The sequence below is a fragment of the Corvus hawaiiensis genome, chromosome 4, assembly GCF_020740725.1.
Source record: "Corvus hawaiiensis isolate bCorHaw1 chromosome 4, bCorHaw1.pri.cur, whole genome shotgun sequence".
In the NCBI taxonomy this organism is placed as follows: domain Eukaryota; kingdom Metazoa; phylum Chordata; class Aves; order Passeriformes; family Corvidae; genus Corvus; species Corvus hawaiiensis.
Genome location: NC_063216.1, coordinates 58,071,707 through 58,091,245, shown reverse-complemented (window position 1 = coordinate 58,091,245; position 19,539 = coordinate 58,071,707). Strand labels below are relative to the sequence as shown.

Sequence of the window (19,539 nt, the reverse complement as noted above, 5' to 3'; positions counted from 1 at the left end):
CAACTTTGACTGGGCTGTTAAGTTTTGAGACACTCATAGTAATATCATCTGTGATGGTCTCGCCAGGTTTTCTGAGCTTTCAGAAGGTTTTAACTGTTCTGCTCTCCTAAACAGCACATCCGTGATAGCAATGTCTGCAGAGCAGATGGAAATTACAACAGCAGTGATCATGTAGTAACACCTACCACAAAAAATTTCGCCTTTGTCTCTATTCTGACACAATTTACTGGTCTAGTTTGCTATCCTTGATTAGAATAAGATTTAAGAAAACTAAGCCTGCAAAAACTTTTCTGCTTAAAATACTCTCCATACCTCATGCTGTAAGACCTTGGGAACAATATTTTTCTGAGAAAAATTCTCTCATACTAAACTTGCAGTCATTGTCCCTATGCTGGATTTATCCTGAGTATTCTGTGGAAGACATAGGGTTTATGCTCAGTGTTTCAGATTTGTAATCACTTCAAAGGTTTTCAGCATATCTGTTTTTTAATAAACTGTTTCCCTGGGACATCCACATGCTCTCTCAAAATCTGTCCGTTTTCCTTTTCTGAATGTATCAAATTCTGTAATGCCTGGCTTCTCTGCTGGTAGAAAGTTGCATAGCCATGTCCTCAAGTAGTCACAGATAAGACACAGGTCATGGATGATAGCCTTAGGTTGTTATACTCTCCACAGACTTCACATTTCAGTATTTGGAATTAAGACTGGAACAGATACATACTATCAAAATGTAACTGGAAAGAAAACCCCACTCCTGTTCTAATAACAGGTAGTTTTTGTTTTACTCTTCATATGCAGTTTCTGTTCAGAAATTCTGTTAGGGAGAAATGATGAAACACCTGCTTTTTTGTGCTGGGTATTAGTGCATTATTAGCTCTAAAACTGAAAAACAAGAACAGTCACATTTCTGTACTCACATGACCCATGGTTTAAATACTGTGGGGAATTTTGTTTTACTGGAGCTTGTTAGTCTGGATTTTCTGCATACATTGAAGCTGCATGGAAAAAGCACTTGGTCTTTTGTATGACGTTTTCAATGATACGGATTTAAGATTTTTTTTTTGTAGAATCGCAGGATTAAACTCAAATTGGCATTAGCAGTTATGTAAAATGTATTAGTCTGTAATTTCCTGGGATTTGTGTTCTACTCATTTGTAATAGCTAGGTCTCTTTATGCAAATAAAGAAGAGTTACTGTGGTTGAACTGACCTTTTAGTGAAGTACTGGATGAAATGAGGATTTGTCAGAGTATTAGGTTTTGAGGGAATCTCAAAGAGCCATGTGATGGACTTTTGTTTCAGCTGTTAACTAGAACAGTTTGCATTTCTTGTAGGGCTGTCTGTAGTCTGGCACAGATACCTAGAGAGGCTCTAAATAAAATACAGAATAGAATTAACATTTCAAAATGTTCTGTACGACGTTTTCTGGAGCCCCTTCTGAAGACGTCACAGATACTGATAACGGTGGATGCTTAAGGCCACTGTACTGTCAGGTACTTCCTAATGATGAGCTCTATATGCCTCTCTCATCTTCATTTATTGAGCTGTCTACACCTGATGGGGAAGGTGCATGTCTAATGATGGGAAAAATATTACTGGATATAAATATGGCAGTGCTAGAAGAGTACAATTCTTTCCAAGGTTCTTTTATCCCTCGTGGACATCTAAGGTCTAAACCAGACGGTAAGAAAAATTTTCATCTTTTAGTTTACTGTGACCTCTCTTGTATGAATATCATTGTCAAGGAGTCGGGCTATTAATCCTTGATTTTTAGCTCAGCTGATTAAAACTTCCTTTTGCAAATTGCTGCTGCTTTACATACAACTGACCATGTTTGGTTAGTTCAGGATTTTATATACAAAAAGGTGCATTTCAGAGACTGCTAGAAATTGAGAGAAGAATATCACAAACTTACTAGCATTATAAAGGCACCCATTTCTTTTTTGAATGTCAGTACAGCTATTGAAACTGTAAATACCAATATAATAGGTGAAAATGGGCAGAATATAACAGAAAATGTGAGTGGTGATTAAAGTGAAGATTAACTCCTAGTGTTTTTTGTTTTGTACCAAGGAAATTAAGACTGTAATTTTCAATTCATTCTGAGATTTTACTGAACTTATCGTTAAGTTTAGAGTTGATAATATTTGATGATTAGTCAATTCAGTGCTAATTTTAAGTGAAACTCCAACAATGCAGATTGTTTTGTGTTGTTGTATGTGATCAGATTATGTACTCTCAGAGGACAGTTGTCTAGATCAAAACATTTCTAGATAAAAGCATTTCTGCTTAGCAGAAAATGTTTCAGAAATTTTTCCATGCAGTTTTAAATCTTGTCCTTTAAGACTCCTAGGGTGTTGGAGAATGTTAAGAATGTTGGAGTTGTCATGTTTTAGATGAGTTTTGTCTAGCCCAATGTCATGTTTCTGTTCTTATTTCTTTTCCTGGCCAGTACTAGGTGCTTCCCACTGAGGTGTTTAACTGCAAATGTCAGCTATGTTATCTGTTGTACTGTCTACTTGTCCTTTATGATTTTTATTTTGAACTCTGAACATAAGGCTTGTTGGTTCTTTCTGAATGCAGTTATGAAAAAATAGTGTCAAAATAAGGTTCAGATTTATCAAAGTCTAATTAGACTTTTTTTATCATCTGCCCAGTAAGACTGGGTCTTACTTCAGCTGATTTGCTAACCACTGAGTCTTAACTCACAGGGCAGTAGGGAGTGTTTTCAAACTATTTCTTGCCAAACTGGTTTTAAATTACCTGCTTAATCTCATTCTTCCAAAACTGAAATTACTTACCCTTTTTGTAGGTTTCTTTAAATATACACCTGTGTGTATGTATGTATACATACATATGTATATAATAAATGCATAAATTGCCTCTTAGTATTTAAGTACTGCTATCACTTGCTTATGTCAAGAGTTATCTTCTGTCAAAGCTAAAAAACCGGAGTGGAACATGTGCTAGGTATGTTCATTTGCTAGTATTACACAAGTAACATAACATTAAAATGCTAAATTCGCAGGAGTATAATTCAGATACATTTTAAATAACTAGAAAAATAATTCAGAATTATTTATAATTAAGGACAAAGTTTGAGAACATGCATGACACACTCAAGTTTTATTTCTGGTGCCGTTTTTACTCTTTGCATGCTGTTGCTTATCTGGGACTTCACTGTTTTGAAAACCTGTCAAAGAGTAAGACATAAGAAATCCTGAACAGTTCCACAGATGTTGTCCTATATTTGAAGACAGTAGTGTGTCCAGAGCAGCCTTCTGTAGTTGTTGTGATGTTCAGGTTCTGTGTGTGATGGCAGAAGGCATTCCCACTTGGGGCTTATTAAGCAAAGGTTCTGTCCCCTGAAAGATTAGTTTAGTGTGCTGCCCAGGTAATGGCCTGCTGGCTCTTCGGGTCCAGCTGTTTATGAAGTCACATCTTTGATCTTATCTAGGATTGTAGCTATGTTGTATCTTCATGTGTCTCATCATTCCATGTGTTCTGTGCAAGCGGCAAAAACCAAGTCATAATTCAGAAAATATTTCTGTTTCTCAGCTTTAGCAACATTTTTTTTTTTCATCAAATAACTTAGTTTATGCATCTGACATCCAGAACCCATCTGGATGCACATGGCTTGTAGAGCTACAGCTCAAAAACAACCCTCAACGTTTGTGGATTGAACATGGCATTGTTGAAACACAGTAGTAAAAATCCTGTACTTTACTTTTACAGGCCCAAATCTACCAATGGCAACTGTTGATATCAAAAACCCAGAAATTACAACTAACAGATTTTATACTCCACAAGTCAACAATATTTCATATACCAAAGAAAAGAAGAAAGGAAAAACTAAAAAAAGAAGATTGACAAAGGCAGATATTGGAACTCCATCTAATTTCCAGTAAGTACATTTTTGAGTTTGGTTTTGGATGGGTGGAAGTTTTGTTGGGGCAGGGTGGTTGTTGGCATTTGGTTCTGTTTTCTTTTCTGATTTTTTTTTGTGTCAGTTACACTTGAAAATGGCCAAGTCTTGAATCTGTGTAACCTGAACTTGAACTAAGTAAATGCTAGCTGGAATGCTGTGGGGTTTAAGCAGGTTAGCTTATACACAGATGAAGATTTACTGCAGCTGTTAACAAAAAGTCACTTGCTATCCAAAATCAGCTTAGAAAACACTTCAGCTGCATAGGGTGCCTTACTGAAGTTGTTAGCTCAGTGGAGACTCATATTCAACCTCACTGGTCAACCCTTTAATACTGTTATTCCTATGCCTGCACATATTTAGCTGTGCTTTGTCATGTGAAGTACACATTTGGGTCCTCACTTGTCATAACTGCAGAAATGACTTGCCATAATTTCATCTTTGGCTTTCTGTTTACAAACTTTTTCTGATGTGTAGGCTAGGACATACATCTTGTGATGAAAGTACAGCATGTATACATCCTTCAAGAATTTTTCCTGATGTAGTTTCTTATGTATCTTTAATCTTTTGGAGTAGTTATGATGTACCACTTTAAGCTTCACTTTCATGAAACTTGGTTTTGGTCACTTTACTCAATTAACTGTTGCTTTCCTGAACATTATTGATATTATAATCTTCTGCCTTTTAAAATAAATGTACTTTATTTGCTGAAGCAACAGCAACTTAAAGAGCTTGAGTTAGTTACAGGAAAGATAAGTTTCTGTGAAGCATTAGAAAACCAGTGTGAGGTTTACATGCCAAGTGATTGTCTTGTTCTTTTGAACTGGTATGTTGCATCACTTACACTAATATGTTTTCCCAGAATAAAATTCCATTAAAATAATGTTGACATTACCAGTTACAGTAACATTACTGCACAGTGTTTTGGGATAGTGCTCTGTGGAATGGCATAGTGGATGGAACATAAAAGAGGTGGGCTAAACAGACTCTAAACAGAGTCTCTAAACTCTCCCTAAACAGACTCTGCCTAGAAAATTTAGGCATCAACCTTGTTCTTACTGATATGAGTATCAATGAAGTGCTGCATCTGTTAGTGTCACTTGAATGGAAAAATACAGAAAAGAAGGAAGAGGGGAACAAAAATGAAGAGTGCTTGGTAGTTGGCCACTGTTGTGGCTGTACTGGTGCAGACTTGAGCATATGCGGACAAAATTTGCATCACCATGTCAGACCTCTGTTTGGAATGTCTGGAAGAGGTTGTGCAGCAGCATAGATACAAAATTACTTTGAGACTTTGTGTATGAGGTCTATCAGAGTGTGACCTAGAAAAGCTGAGAGTAAGGTGATAAAATACTTCATGGAGCTCAAGCAAAAGATATGTTCCAGTATCATTAAATGTAATATTAAATTGTAAGTGGTGAACCTTTACAAAAGAAGTCTGTTGAAAGTCTTTTTGGCTATTTAAGTTCCCTGTGGAGTGCAGCGGCTATGTGTCATCTTACTGTGTAAGATAGTTTAATTGCGGGTTTTGTACAAACATGCGGAAACTGGCATTTGATATTGTTAGGCAAATAAGCTACTAGGATAACTTGTATGTCACTTGTGCTGTGATACTGGTGAAGACCAACACAGTCACTGTTCATTCCAGATCAAAGTTGCAATCAGTAGATAAAATTTTTAAATGCCTTCTGTTAGACAGCTGTGAAGTTTCAGTGTTTTGAGAGAAAAACAACAATTTGTACTCAACATGAGTACAACTTATTACTGTATACGTTCTTCTAAGTAGCATTGGAGTTTCAATGCATTTGTATTGAAAAGATCTGAAAAACGTGTGTCACAGTCAGTGTGTACAAGTAATTTATCTTACTCTGAAGGGTGAAAAATAAATGATAAATAATGCTAAAAGTATGGCATATAAAACTTCAGTATCAATTAAGCGCACTAAATTCTGAGTCGTATGCTCACAACCTCTTAAAAGAGCATCCTGAGTCACACACATGTGCTCAAGTATGTGGGTAATACTACATTAGTGGTAAACCAGTGTCAATTTACATGTGCCAGTTAATACATTGCAATCAGCTGTGAGACTCTGTTAGGAAATGCGTGTCTCATTTATGTGAAGTAAGCTGTAGCTTAGCATTCAGAATTCTGTAATCAATAAATCATCCCATATTTTGGTAGTTAAAGGCATTTAAATAATTAGGCAAAACAGGGCTTTCCTTGGTTTTCCTTTTTTATGGCATAATGTGACTTTAAACCAGACGTTTTACTTTTCTTCTTAAAATTAGTAGTTAGCTAGTCATAGTTACACCAAAACCAAAACTGATCATTGTACTTCAATATTCTCATGAAGAAAACTTGTGCTGTTGGTAATAAAAGACCCAAGCAAGAATAGGAGGTCTGGTGGGTGAGGCACTGTTTAATAGGAGCCAAACAGTCTTTGTAATTTGGCAAGCTTAGCCTAAACTGCATTGGCTACTAACAGCTCACCTGGTATTTTTTATAACTCTGAGTTGAACTTCCTCAAAACTGTATCTTGCTTCTAGAAGTCACCATATGTGAAAAGAATGACAAAACATGGAGTCCTGGTAACATTATGGCTCTGTCTTCCATATCCAACAGCAGTAACATGAAGTAGCTTGGAGTGGCACAAAACCCATCTTTGTTCTAACTGGTTATAGCATCACATAGAGTAATACTTTAGTAGCCACGTGACATGGCTACTAGAAGCTTAGGGAGATGGCAGCTGAAAATAGTCCTGACTTACCTTTGAAAGATGTAAATGGGAGAAGGGTGATAAGAGAACACACAGTGATGGTAGGGAGGAGGAGGTTTTCCAGCTGCATGCCACTGAAAAATTTGGCAATAGCTCAAGGTCCAGTTGCTCTGTAAAGGCTAAACTTTTCCTTGATCTCTGTGCAGTCCTTCCATCATCATCCGTGTGCACCATAGGGTAGCATGAAGCCTTCATGTTTTCCACAGACTGTAACTTAAGGAGAGAAATAAATTCTCGATCTTCTGGATGGGAGACAAAAAGTGGAAGTAAAGAAGTTTTACTATTCCATTCTCAAGTGGGGCACTGAGGAATAAGAATTGCTTAGAAGCTGGTAGTGATCTCTGGTTGTCTTGGTGTCTTCTTATTTTAGTTAACAAGATCCTTTTTATGCTGATTAAATGGACTTTTCTGCTTTTTTAGACACATTGGACATGTTGGTTGGGATCCAAACACAGGTTTTGATGTAAGTAATTTAATAAGTTACTGAAGACAATGATTTAAACTTTAGAGACTTTCTAATGTAAGTCATGAAGATTTGCATTAAATAAAAAGTTAACTGTACAATTAAATAGTTATAAATAGGGATTTTATGATGTGATGTAAACAGATGTTGGAGTAGAAGGGAATAGGCCGAGGGGGACTGAGGGGGGGAGAAAAGATTCAGAACCTTCAGTTTTTCATGCAGGATACTTACCCCTCCTAAAGTAGTATTTTCCAACTTGAAAAGTCAACCCAGAGACATGTACGTCACCTTGCTGTTCCTTTTAATGATACGGTTTGTGGCTATTGTTTTCCCCCAATACAAATGATATTTTAAAAATACCTCCACATTTCAAGCTACTTAAAACTAATGTATCTGACTTGCAGGTGAACAACTTAGACCCAGAACTGAAAAACCTGTTTGATCTGTGTGGAATTTCAGAGGCTCAACTAAAAGACAAAGAAACTTCAAAGGTCATATATGATTTCATTGAAAAAACAGGAGGTGTGGAAGCTGTTAAAAATGAACTGCGCAGACAAGGTGGGATTCCTTTTATTTCTACGTAAAAATTAACAGGGCATTTTTTGCCTTAACGATGTTGATGCCTTAACTGTTGATGGTGAGCAGTTTTTGATTCTCTTCTCTGGGCTTCATGTCACTGCAGTTGCCCTGGATCATGTTTCCATACACTATATACTATGTAAAAATGTTCAGGCATGACCCATGAGAGTACTTGTCCCTTAGGAATAAAGATATTTATGCCAATTAAATATCTTCCAGTAGCACTTAGTCTGGCTGCAAAGCTACGCAGTATGTTTGATAAAGATTTTTTTAGACTGCGTGTGTTAAATATTTATTTGTAATCTCAATCTTATAAAGAATATAAAATGTTGGAAGCCATAATGCTGTTGTCAGCTGTAGTGGTAGTACATGGCTGGCAGGTATGTATGGTGCCCATTTACCCTGGCAGCACTATGTAGTGAGCCTTCCAACACCTACAGACCTGCAAATATTAATATTATTTTTTAAAGTTAGTTTTTTTCTAATTTGAAATTAAAAATACTAGTTTTAAACATGCTTCTGCTGCAAAAAATTTCTCAAGCTGCTGCCTGCCTAATCTTTAAATGTGACCTCAGCTGATGTATTATCTAGTGGAAGATAGCAAGTCAGTTTAAAATTGCCCTGCCAGTGCCAAACTTCCAAAAATTTACTTAGAGCTCTTCTCAAGAGAAAAATTATGTAAATTGAAATTAATAGCAGTTTGAAAGCAATGAGTAAATTGTTCAGTGACTGAAGAGATACAGAATCGGGGTACAATGACTTGTTAACATTTATTCCTTAGGTCCCCCGCGGTGGAGCGGTATGTACTTGAGCTGGCATCTAAGCATATGCTTCAAAGTATTCATGCTGTTGTGTGATTTCTTTCCTCGATGATATCTTAGTCTGCACCTGTTTGACTGCAATACTAAAAATTATGTTTGAACTTCTTAGTTAAATTGTAAGCAAAACTTCCAGTTACAATTTTTTTGTCTCAGTAAGATATCTGTCAGCTTCTCTATAGAATCTTAACTCTGTTTAAATGTTTACAGTGTTGTTGCTCCCAGATTGCTAACTGTAAAACTAGATTGAGAAGACTTGCCTTGGAGTCTTATGACTAGTTTAAAATATTTTTAAAATGCCCATTTTTTATTTTGTATGTGTTAACTTCACATTATGGCCACTTGCATGTATGCAATTAAAAGAAAAACCTCATCTAGAACATGAGTGATGATAATCTACCTCTGTGCTTTTTGATAGAGGTAGATAAAATACTCCAGTATTTCAGTGAGTTTATCCACAATTGTGTTACTTGACATATAGGCTTGACTGCTGTTTGAAGTGTTCTTTCTCGACTGAAGCACATTTTTCTGTGTTTATTGCAAGAATTTCTGTGCTTACATATTCACTCTGCGAGGATGCTGACTAGAGAGTTGCAGACAAGCCGTTCTGCTGAGATGGAAATTACTTTCCTGTTTTCCCTGCCCTTTCCCTAGTTTTGGTACTGGTGGTTGTTTTTTTGGTGACAGTACCATCAATAGAAGATTATACAAACTTTATTGTTAATAGCAGTGTACAGATTAGCGTGCATTTATAAAAAAGAAAAATTATTTTCTTGCTTTACTTGTACCATCTGAGAGGGAAGGGAGAGAGGATGAGTTAATGTGCTCTCTCCCTGCTGCTCCTCCCTCATTTCACTACAGTTGAGTACAGACGAGCTGAGTGCTGTTTCCACAGATTAGATTTGGCATCTTTCTCTAGATATAATGCAAATAAACCATTTCCCCGCAGGAAAACCTAAACCTTGTGTTCAAAATCTACAGACAGTGCAGACTGGAGCCATGACCACGCTGAGTATCTCCTCAGTATTGCCAAAATCCCGTGCGGAGTGCTTGGCGGGTTGTTACGCTTGGTAATGCCGCCCTCCAGTGGCCGGAAAGGGAACTACAGTCATATCAGCCAAAAATGGTGGCAGTTTTTAAAATCGAGAACGTTGGCAGTATGTCTCTTGGAAAATATATGACATTTCAGAGGCAATTCTCTCCGTGTTGTTCTTGTGAAGGGGTAGAAAAAAACCAGCAGCTTGTGGAACTTAAGAACATAATACTTGATTTCAAGAGTAGTATCTTCTCTAAAGATGAGCCGGGAAGGAGAATTTGAGGTACTAGTGACTCCTGCTTCTGCAGAATCCCATTTTTAGGGATATTCCCTTCTCCATGCCAGTGCAGCCAGCCTGCTTTCTTTGCAAGTAACATGAAGGGGATAGTAGAAGATGTAAAGAAGTATCTTCTTGAGTGTAATACCCTTTTTGTTATAAAGGCATATGAAATCAAACATGAATTTTCCTATTTATGTGACGGCACCTGGATTATTAAGTAGTTATGTGCAGCAGCCACACAACCTAAAGTACCATGAGCCATTAGATGCTTAATGGAAGAGGAAATGAAACGGTGCTATTTAAAATGCCATTAGCAAAGCAAGTACGTTTCAAGGCCACTTCACAGAGAAATGATCCTGTGTGTTTAGCCCTAAAGTTGTTTCCTTTTGGCCGTCCTTACCATGAAGATATTGTTGGAAGTAATTTTCAGTAAAAGAGACTAAGAGTCAGTTTATGCTGCATTATAATGCATTAGTAGGGGAATTTCTGTTACTAGAAGATATTGCTTCAAAAAATGTTTCTGCAATTACCTAATAAAATAATGGATAGACTAGAAAGTGGAAAATTCATTTTAAGTCTGTTTTCTGAAAAGTTTTTCTCTTTTGTTCTGTCCTAGGTCAACAAAATTTTACAGGATTCTTCTGAATTTTAATCAGTCTTTCTGTGTATTGCATGTGCTTCGTGCAGTGGGTGACTCTTTTACAGAATATACAACTGACATAGGCTATGTTTAGCTTGGTTTGCCATATAGGCATAGCTTATATTCAGCTGTATCCAGTTTAATCCAGAATTGGTAAAATTTGCACAGGCACAGAGATCCTTGCAAAAGGCAAGGCACAGCCTGTTTTCTTTTTCTGCTAGTCTCTGAAAGACTTTCAGGTATGGAGTAGCATGTAATTCAAAGTTGTTTTGTTTCATTTCAGCTCCACCTCCGCCACCACCGTGCAGAGGAGGACCCCCTCCACCTCCACCTCCTCCTCCCCATAGCTCGGGCCCTCCTCCTCCCCCTGCTAGGGGCCGAGGGGCACCACCTCCACCTCCTTCAAGAGCTCCCACAGCAGCACCTCCACCCCCACCTCCATCTAGACCTGGTGCAACAGTGCCCCCCCCTCCTCCAAACCGGATGTATCCTCCACCACCACCAGTGCATTCCTCATCTGCACCATCCGGCCCTCCTCCGCCCCCACCACCACCAGCAAGTGGGTCATCTGTTCCTCCACCCCCTCCACCTCCTCCACCCCCTCCTGGTCCTCCTCCACCACCAGGCCTTCCTTCAGAGGTTGATCACCAGCTTCCAGTTCTTGTGGGAAACAAAGCAGCACTCTTGGATCAAATCAGAGAAGGAGCTCAGTTGAAGAAGGTAGAACAGAACAGTCGACCAGTGTCCTGCTCAGGAAGAGATGCACTGCTAGACCAGATACGACAGGGTATACAGTTGAAATCTGTGAGTAAAAGCTCTTTCTTATCCAGGTCCCCTTGAGACTTGCAAATGCAGTGTGAACAGTAAATTGTGGCTCTGCTTTGGGGCCAAGATTGTAAGTTTTAGAGTTCCCGAAGTGATGACTAAACAGTAGTACTGAGAAAATGCAAAAAACACATATTTGCTACAGATGAGTATTGGTACATGAAATTATCCTTTCAAACTCATTTCTCACTTTTGAGTAAAGCTTTAAGCGTAAATCCTACAATGATGATGCCATAGTATCATGGCTGTACAGAACTTCTGCAAGAATTATGAAAGATTACTGCTCTCCTGAGTATTCAGTAAAATAATCTAAACTGCAGGGGATGAGTTTAGGAGTAATGACAGCGGAAGGCAAACACTACATTTATTAGTTTTATTTTTGTCTTAAAACAGACCTGTGTTCTGCAACTGTTGAGGCTTGTAAGAAGGTGGCTGCCTGTGTCTGGACAAGTGCTGCCCATGAGAGAAGCTGTAGCTGTCCCTGCTGCAGTACAGGCTGTTACTGTTTCTTATTGATGCCACTGATTATCTTAAAATTAATTTCTTAGAAATAATTTTGCCTGTTGGTTCTTATTTTTTGCCACTCCTCTGCACTTGAGGCTTCTGCTGTAAAAAGTGTAAGGGTGTGTTCATATTTATTTGCCATTAGAGGTATGCGTTCTCAAAGTTAATTACTTCAGAAAGGATTATCAGCCCAAAGCAGTCTCAGTTTACAAACCCAAACAATGAAAAATGTTTTGTGGTATATACCAAAGACAAAATAAATAGTGGTTATGCAGCCACACAAGTCATGCCTGTACAATCATATTAAGAAAGTTTCCTTTAGATGAATGCTCACTTCATCAGAGCTGAAATATTTAACCTTGGGTATGGCTAACTGCAGGTCTGTTACACGGTAAAAAAGTTAACTTTATTAATAAAAGATTTTGCAGTTTGAGCTAAAGGAACACACTTTCTTCTGGTGGAAAATAAACTCATTAATCTTAAAGGAAGTTTGTCTCAAAATGCAGAGGTTCTGTTTAGCTAACTGCATCTTTCTATTGTAACCTTTTTTCCAAGGTATCTGATGGTCAGGAGAGTGCGCCACCTACACCTGCGCCCACCTCAGGAATTGTGGGTGCGTTAATGGAAGTTATGCAGAAAAGGAGCAAAGCCATTCATTCTTCAGGTGCGTCTTACGGAATTTTTGTGACCTCCCGGTGTCGGGTTTTCAAGAATTAACACTTCTATTTATCGAAAAGTACTCCTGGAGAAAAGCATGGATTCCAGCATATAGTGCAGACCAGGATGCTCTCAGCAGCGCCCTGGTGATGGGCTGAATGGGTCCTTCATGCTGCTTTGAATTACTGGGGTGTAGCAATTCGTGGTAATCCTCAATTAAGTTACTAAGCAAGGTTAATATCCTTATAAAGACTTTCTTGTTGCAACTGACTCATTTTTATTTACTAGCTGTCTGATGAAATAAGTTGTCAAAATATTTTGGAAGAAAGTTTTTCATGCTTTGTGTTTGTTGATGCTAAATCTCTTGCCAGTATTCAGCTCCTGAGCTGTGGCTCCCAGTGGGCTTTGGCTGCCACCTCCTGGATAAGGAGCAGATATCCAGTGTTACTTGACTAGGCCTCTACCAGGATTGAATCAACTTTCCATGCTTAAGTGCTGGGAAAAATCAGGGCTGCAAGAGGATTTGCATTTCTCAAATACCAGCCTGTAATAAATGTGGTTCAGTAGCTGCAGTGCAGCTGTTCGAGTACATCTGTTCTGTTTAGGCTTTGATGCATTTTTTTTCTAGAGCTTGCCTTGGTATCAGAACTGGGTATGCAGTCTGCAGAGCATTTGACCAAGTGCAGTATGGTTTGTTGATATGCTGTGCTATGTAGTAATTGCCAGTTTTGGTACTTAACATAAATTAAATACCTGAAGGGAGCTAAATGCAGTGTTTTCCTATGGGAAGGAAATGCTCTTGTCCAACAAATAAGTAGTCTAATTTTAACAGGCTACTTTTTTTAAAAGTATTTTGCACATAAAAAAGTAGAAGGCTGAATAAAGTCAGCAACAAGCATTGACTTTGAAGTTGATGTTCATTACACAGCTTTGAATATTCCAGTATCCACAATGGTCTTTAGCACACCAGACCTTTTTTGGGGGCGCTGTTTTTTATCTGTTTGTAAAGTAAACGAATTCCATTATGTAGTAAATCTGGGAAAGCAGTTCTTACATTCTAGAAATAATTGTGTTCCTGAAGTTTGAAATCCAGTCTGGAACAAGCTGGTAACTCTCACATTCTCTAAGAAAGAGTAGTAAGTAGTAACTGTTAAACAAGAGCTTCTGATTCTTTTTCTCCTAGAACAAAACACGTTTTTCCTATGTGAGAAAAAGAGTGAGAAAAGAAACAAAATAGATTTAACTTATAGCAAGTAACTGTCTAAACTGGATGTCATGTCTAGCAATCTTAAAATAGAGTATTACTAAATGTATTGTCATGACAACCTTGAACTGATTGTTCTCTTTTCAAAAAACTGACAGAAATCAGTAACACTTTTATCATGTTAATTCTGTGCATGCAAGTGACTTGCTTTTCTTGTCTTACAGATGAAGATGAGGATGAAGATGATGAAGAAGACTTTGAGGATGATGACGAATGGGATGATTGATCATATATTATTATATATATATTTTTTAAGGTGAATGATATACTAAACACTGCTTTCTGTCTATGGATTCTGTAAAATTATCATGTAAATGTTCTACCAATTTGCTGTATATTTTTGTTGCCTTTTGCTTTTTTATTAATCTGTGCAATACCTCATTTAATCTGTAAAGGTTTGTCATAATCCTCTACAAAGCTACTCCCTGTTAATGTGTGCAAGTTTACACCTGGATGATCATGTACATGTGAATACTTTCCATTCCATCAATAAGGGAGTTTAAATGTAATATGTGAGACTGACAAAAACCTTAATGTAATTTAGTTATAATGCAAGAAGGAAAACACTATTTTCATACCCTACTTTTTCTGTATCTAAATTTTCTTATTAAAGCCTAGTATAGCACTATGTTCTTTAAGTGATGCAGCTCTTAGTTTATTTAGCCCCTTGATTTCAAATGCAATGCTATATGAATGTTGAGGCTGGTTTATACTATTGCATGGTTTCAAATACATCAAAACAGTATTGCAGTTCAAATCTTAGCAGTATGCTTTACATAACACAAAAGCACTACAGAAATGCACAGCTAGTTGTGAAAATTACCTTGCCCTAACTATAGTACTGACTGCCATTGAATGGCATTAGTAATTAAATTCTTCAATTGGAGACCTCTATCTGAAGTTAAACAGGGTGGCTCTATATTGTCTGAGTTGTGAAGGCAACTTCGATGCAGACAAGTTCAACTTTTGGTTGGTTTGTTTGGGTTTGGGGTTTTGGGGAGGGTTTCTGGGGGATTTTTTTGGTGGTTGGGTTTTGTTGGTTGGTTTTTTGGTTGGGGTTTTTGTTTTTGGTTTTTTTTTTCCTTCCCTGCTCTTACTTTCAGAATGAAGATGCCTAAATTACTGGGGGCTGTACTGGGGGCTGGCAATCGCTACAGCTTGATTTATTTTTAAAACCAATTTTTTGTGGTTTTTAGGCTGAAGGGCTACATTTAAGGCTTGCTTCAATAGCATTTAATTACTTTTTAAATTTTGTAGGACATTGGTGTACTAATAAACACAAGTGGTATTACTTTGCAGTCTTTGCTTTATGGTACACAGCAGATGCTGAAACATCAATCCTTCATCCTTTAGGTTGGAAAGTCATTAACTCAGAATGACACTTGGATAAGTACTGAATTTTATGGCAGGATTTTGTCTTCATATGTTGGCTTTAAGACTGAGGGTTGTGATGAAGATCAAGAACCTGATTCACAAGAATAGTATTTGAATAAGTGGATAGAAAATGGGATTTTCATTTCACAGCTTGCACATTTTTATAAGTTGTACTTTGTAGTGCAGTAAACATTGGCACATCTGCCTATTATGAGAAACTAATCTATGCTACGTGGGTATTTAATATCTGCAGCATTAATTACTGTACTTACTGTAATTTTCAGGTAGAAAATCATTTTAAAAACCACATTATCTGACACAGAATGTTTAGTTAAATCAGTTACCTTTGGAGTGTAGTTAATACATAGTGTCCTGGGTCTTTGACTGTAGTCAGGGTATCAAACGAAATTTAAGTTATCGAAATTGTATTGACTGAAACCCAGTGTTGACCTGATCTTGACAGGCTGGACCTGCATGATACGGCTTGGATTTCTAACCCAGTTATAACCTAGTCTTCAGCAAATTAATTTAGTCATATGAGAAGAAAAGAAAGTTACTGAAAAGTAGTGAGAGAGGTAAGGTTGTAGTTAAATTATTCAGAGGATGCTAACTTCTTTCCAAGAGTAATTTAAGCACATAACTTGAGAAAAAAAAATTGCCAAGTGGTCTCACTTTCTTGCAGTAACTTTCGCATTGGCCTCTGCTGCTGGAAACACTTCCTGCTAGCTTTGCTGCTGTCATGGCTTGAGCTTTGGATCAAGTGCAAGTGCAGCCTGGTGTAGCTAATGGCAGTGGAGTTAACAACTTGTGTATAAGGAAAATATTTGTATGGCTTTCATATAACTTCTGGCACTGCTCACTTATTTTTATTGCATATAGGGAATTTTAAAATTAAGCAGATGAGGCCTAGAGGTTTTCCTAACATGCTACTTACTAGATATGTTTAGCTGTTATGTTCCCAGAATTGGAATTTCTGTAATATAGTTAATAATTAAGCATCACAGTTTATTAATCAAATTTCTGTTCTGGATTTTGGGAGCTCTGAAGTTACATTATTGAATAAAACTTTGATTTGTAGATACTGGCCAAAGAAAGTTTTTGGGTTTTCTATTTCTTCATACAAAAAGTACACTCACACCTGTGGTGTCCAGGTTAATATTTACTTTAAAGTAGTGTTTGTTCATGATAAATGTCAGGCATACCGACTGCGATGGCAGTTAAGTTAGTCATAGCTGCATGCTTCAGCACTCTGCCACTTGCACTCCGAGCAGAAGATAGCATTTCATGATACTGGTGCATTGTTGCTAAACATTGTAATGAAGGCCTCTTATATATTCTGGTTAATTGACTGTCCAGATAGCCTTAGCAATTAACAAACTAGCATGAGGCTTTTGTATCTCAACACTCTATGTGCATAGACAATATCAGCTAGCCACTTGTACGTATGAAATTCGTAAGAACTTCTCAATCATTCAGTTTTCCATTTATCGAACTGAAATTTTTAGTATGTGAATTTTTGAAATGTACAGTGAATAGGATGTTGCACTGGTGGCAATTCATCATGAAGCATAATAAAATTAATTTGATCCAACTAGTGTAAAACTGTGTGGTTTTTAAGTGCTGATTGTGGCACAGGTTTTTAAATAGATCTGTAGATTGATGACACACTTTAAAAGTAACTTTGGTCACCTGGTCAAATTCACAAAGCAGTAAATAGCCACGGTCAAATCGCAGTAGTTTCATGTCTCTGGAAAGTTGGATTGTGCTGTTGAGTAAACACAATGAGTAAGAATGTGACACCCCATCCTCCTGGCAGATCTCACCGCTGCTAAGCAGCTTCCTTGGAAACAGCTACTGCTGCAGGCAAGTGTAATAAGCCAGCAACATTTCAAGGTCAAACAAACATGGTATCCTTAATAAACATTCTAGAAGAAGTACTAAATAGTTAACTCTTGTCAATGAGTGCTCTAACTTAACCTGAGTTTGAGTTCAGGACACTTCAGAAGTTTGCTTCTGTCTTCTAAAGCATCTGAAGAGTCCAGCATTTCAAACTGTTACCTGGCATACGCTTTGTTTTGAAGTTTAGTGCTTATCTGATTTCTAGGCCTTAAGTATGAGGCAAAGTTGAATTGTTAATTGCAGGATGAGCTGAGGTATATAATCATTTCCTTTCCACTTCATAAGCAGAAGGTTAAAATATGCTTTTGAAAGGAGGCTTTTCTTTTCTTTTTTTTTTCTTTTTCTTTTCTTTTTTTCTTTTTCTTTTCTTTTCTTCTCTTTTCTTTTCTTTTCTTTTTTCTTTTCTTTTTTCTTTTCTTTTCTTTTCCAGTGGTTACTTTCGCAAGTAAGATTCTTGTAAAGAGGAAAAAGGAGGAAAGACCCTATTGCTTTTAAGACTGTTAGCAGTCCCACTGCAACAGCCTTTATCTAATCATTAGAGGAATTCTTGGTCTAATTAAAGTTCCTGAAGCTTAAGTACAGTGATAAGCAGCTTTATTTATAGAAAAGTGAAAATGGTTTAGGGAAGCTTAAAAGATAGCCTTTGTCTCTCAAAGGACCAGTGTTACCCTCTAGCACTGCAGTAAGGACTCCTGTTGCTATGTATTTGTTTACTGCCTGGAGTTTCCTTGTGAGTGAGAAGATGGAAAGGATGGGGTAGTAAGAACTAGAATGTGAGCTGGGAGGTTTAATATCCATGTTTTAACTATCTTGTCAGTGACTCTAGCCTGACACTTCTAAGACAGTCTTTGAAAGTTTGAGGATGTTTGTCCAGCTGTGAAGGAGCCTTTTTGGTTTGTTTTTTTTTTAATTGCCAATCTGCTATGGCATGTCTGCTATACTGTGCTTGAAAAAAAAAAGCATTGGTTGTTTGAAATCACAGGTTTGAAAACAATTAAGATACATGTTGAGAAGTAGAATCATTGTCCAAATATAATTAGTGGGATGTTTTTCTGACTAATTTTATTTTATGCTGAATTTTACAGTATTTGCAGGTTTAACCTGCTGTAATGAGTTAGACTAGTAATCTGTCAGTTACTCAAATTTTTCTCTGATATAGTTTTAGGTAATAACTGCAGGATTTACCCATCTATAAACAGTGCCTCAAATTAGGAAGCTTGATATGTTACATTTATTGTGGGGTTTTTTTAATCTATTAGTATCAACAAATATAATTAAAGGCCTTTTTTCTTGTGCTCTAAAGGGTTTTTGGAGTCTCTCTGGAATGAAATTCTTGAGCCATTACTTCATGTGTGTGCTTTTTCCTCCCTGAAGCTTAATCATCTTGAGTTTCGTTACTTGAGCAGTATGAATTCTAAATTTATTACTGAAGGACTAGATGGGGGAGTGCAAGTTTTGCTTAAAAAACAGCCATTACCAGCATTATATTTTTATATGTAACAGTTGGGAAACACAATGAAATCTGGTGTTTAAAGCTTAAGAAATAGGATAATGGTTGTATCGTATATCAGACACAAAGTACTTGCTTAATTGACATTGGCAGGCACACAAAATTGGGAACTGGCTCTTCTGGATGTTGATGCCAAAAACCAGGGAACTGCTGGAGCATCTGAGCTGGATTTGGAGCACTTTGTTGGTAGATGGGTCTTTCCCAGATGGTCAGGATACAAGGAACAGGGACTGACAAACTGTTGAGAAGCTTGCACATTTTCTTTTCTCTTTCTTTTCTAGATAATACTACAAGATTTTTATGGTTTGAATAGTCCTTGGGACCAAAATAGTGCTTATTTAATAATCAAGAGAAGATATAATCCTCAGAATACAGTCTTTCTGAGTTACGGCAGTCCAACTGTCAGCAGAGAATCTGGCTTTATTTTTAAATTCAAAAATGAAATGGAAAAAGCAGTCCACACCCTGTTAACATAAAACATGTTTTCTGTGGTTCATCTCCTGAGGGTAATGTGTATGAATGTGAAAGGCCCATGGTTAAAGCAGAAATCTGCTAGTTAGTAGTCTTTTTCACCTGTAGTAGCTTCTAGTATCTAATCCCTAGAGAGTATGTTACTGAGGCTCACCTGCTGTCTCCGAGACAGGTAAGAAGTGTAGGAGCTTTTGGGGAGCAAACCGCTCTGCTGTCAGTTGTGTTCACAGTGCTCAGGCCTGCAGCTGGTAGAAGAAAAAGAGTATGAAATAATTTTGTAATGTTAAAGGATCCCTTTTGTGCTGCAGTATCTTCTATGCTTGCCTGACAGGAGCTGGGATACTCTTCTGACTCATACTACAATAACGTCCTGCCTAGACAACTGAGATGTTAGCCAGTCTCAGCCCTTACTACTTGGCCATTCTAGTCCTCACTAACAATGCCCCTAAACCTCTTGGTAGAAATACAGTTAGCACAAATACCTTCAGCAGCTTACAGCACACAGCTGTTTTTTAACAC

At 37.4% G+C, this 19,539-nt stretch overlaps 1 protein-coding gene across 2 annotated transcripts in view; it reads left to right on the top strand.

Moving 5' to 3' along the window:
• The window catches only part of WASL (WASP like actin nucleation promoting factor), a 51,727-nt gene extending 34,996 nt beyond the window's left edge, over positions 1 to 16,731 (top strand). Inside the window, exons 1-7 of one of the 2 annotated variants that reach the window (XM_048300586.1) lie at positions 1,067 to 1,682; positions 3,735 to 3,903; positions 7,121 to 7,163; positions 7,568 to 7,721; positions 10,800 to 11,320; positions 12,401 to 12,509; positions 13,931 to 16,731. In XM_048300586.1, the coding sequence (XP_048156543.1) occupies positions 1,406 to 1,682; positions 3,735 to 3,903; positions 7,121 to 7,163; positions 7,568 to 7,721; positions 10,800 to 11,320; positions 12,401 to 12,509; positions 13,931 to 13,992 (1,335 nt within the window). In that variant the 5' untranslated portion in view covers positions 1,067 to 1,405 and the 3' untranslated portion in view covers positions 13,993 to 16,731. Of the gene's footprint in view, positions 1 to 1,066; positions 1,683 to 3,734; positions 3,904 to 7,120; positions 7,164 to 7,567; positions 7,722 to 10,799; positions 11,321 to 12,400; positions 12,510 to 13,930 lie in introns of those variants that run through there. The other variant, XM_048300585.1, reaches the window with a different exon arrangement.
• Positions 16,732 to 19,539: the final 2,808 nt, after the last annotated feature.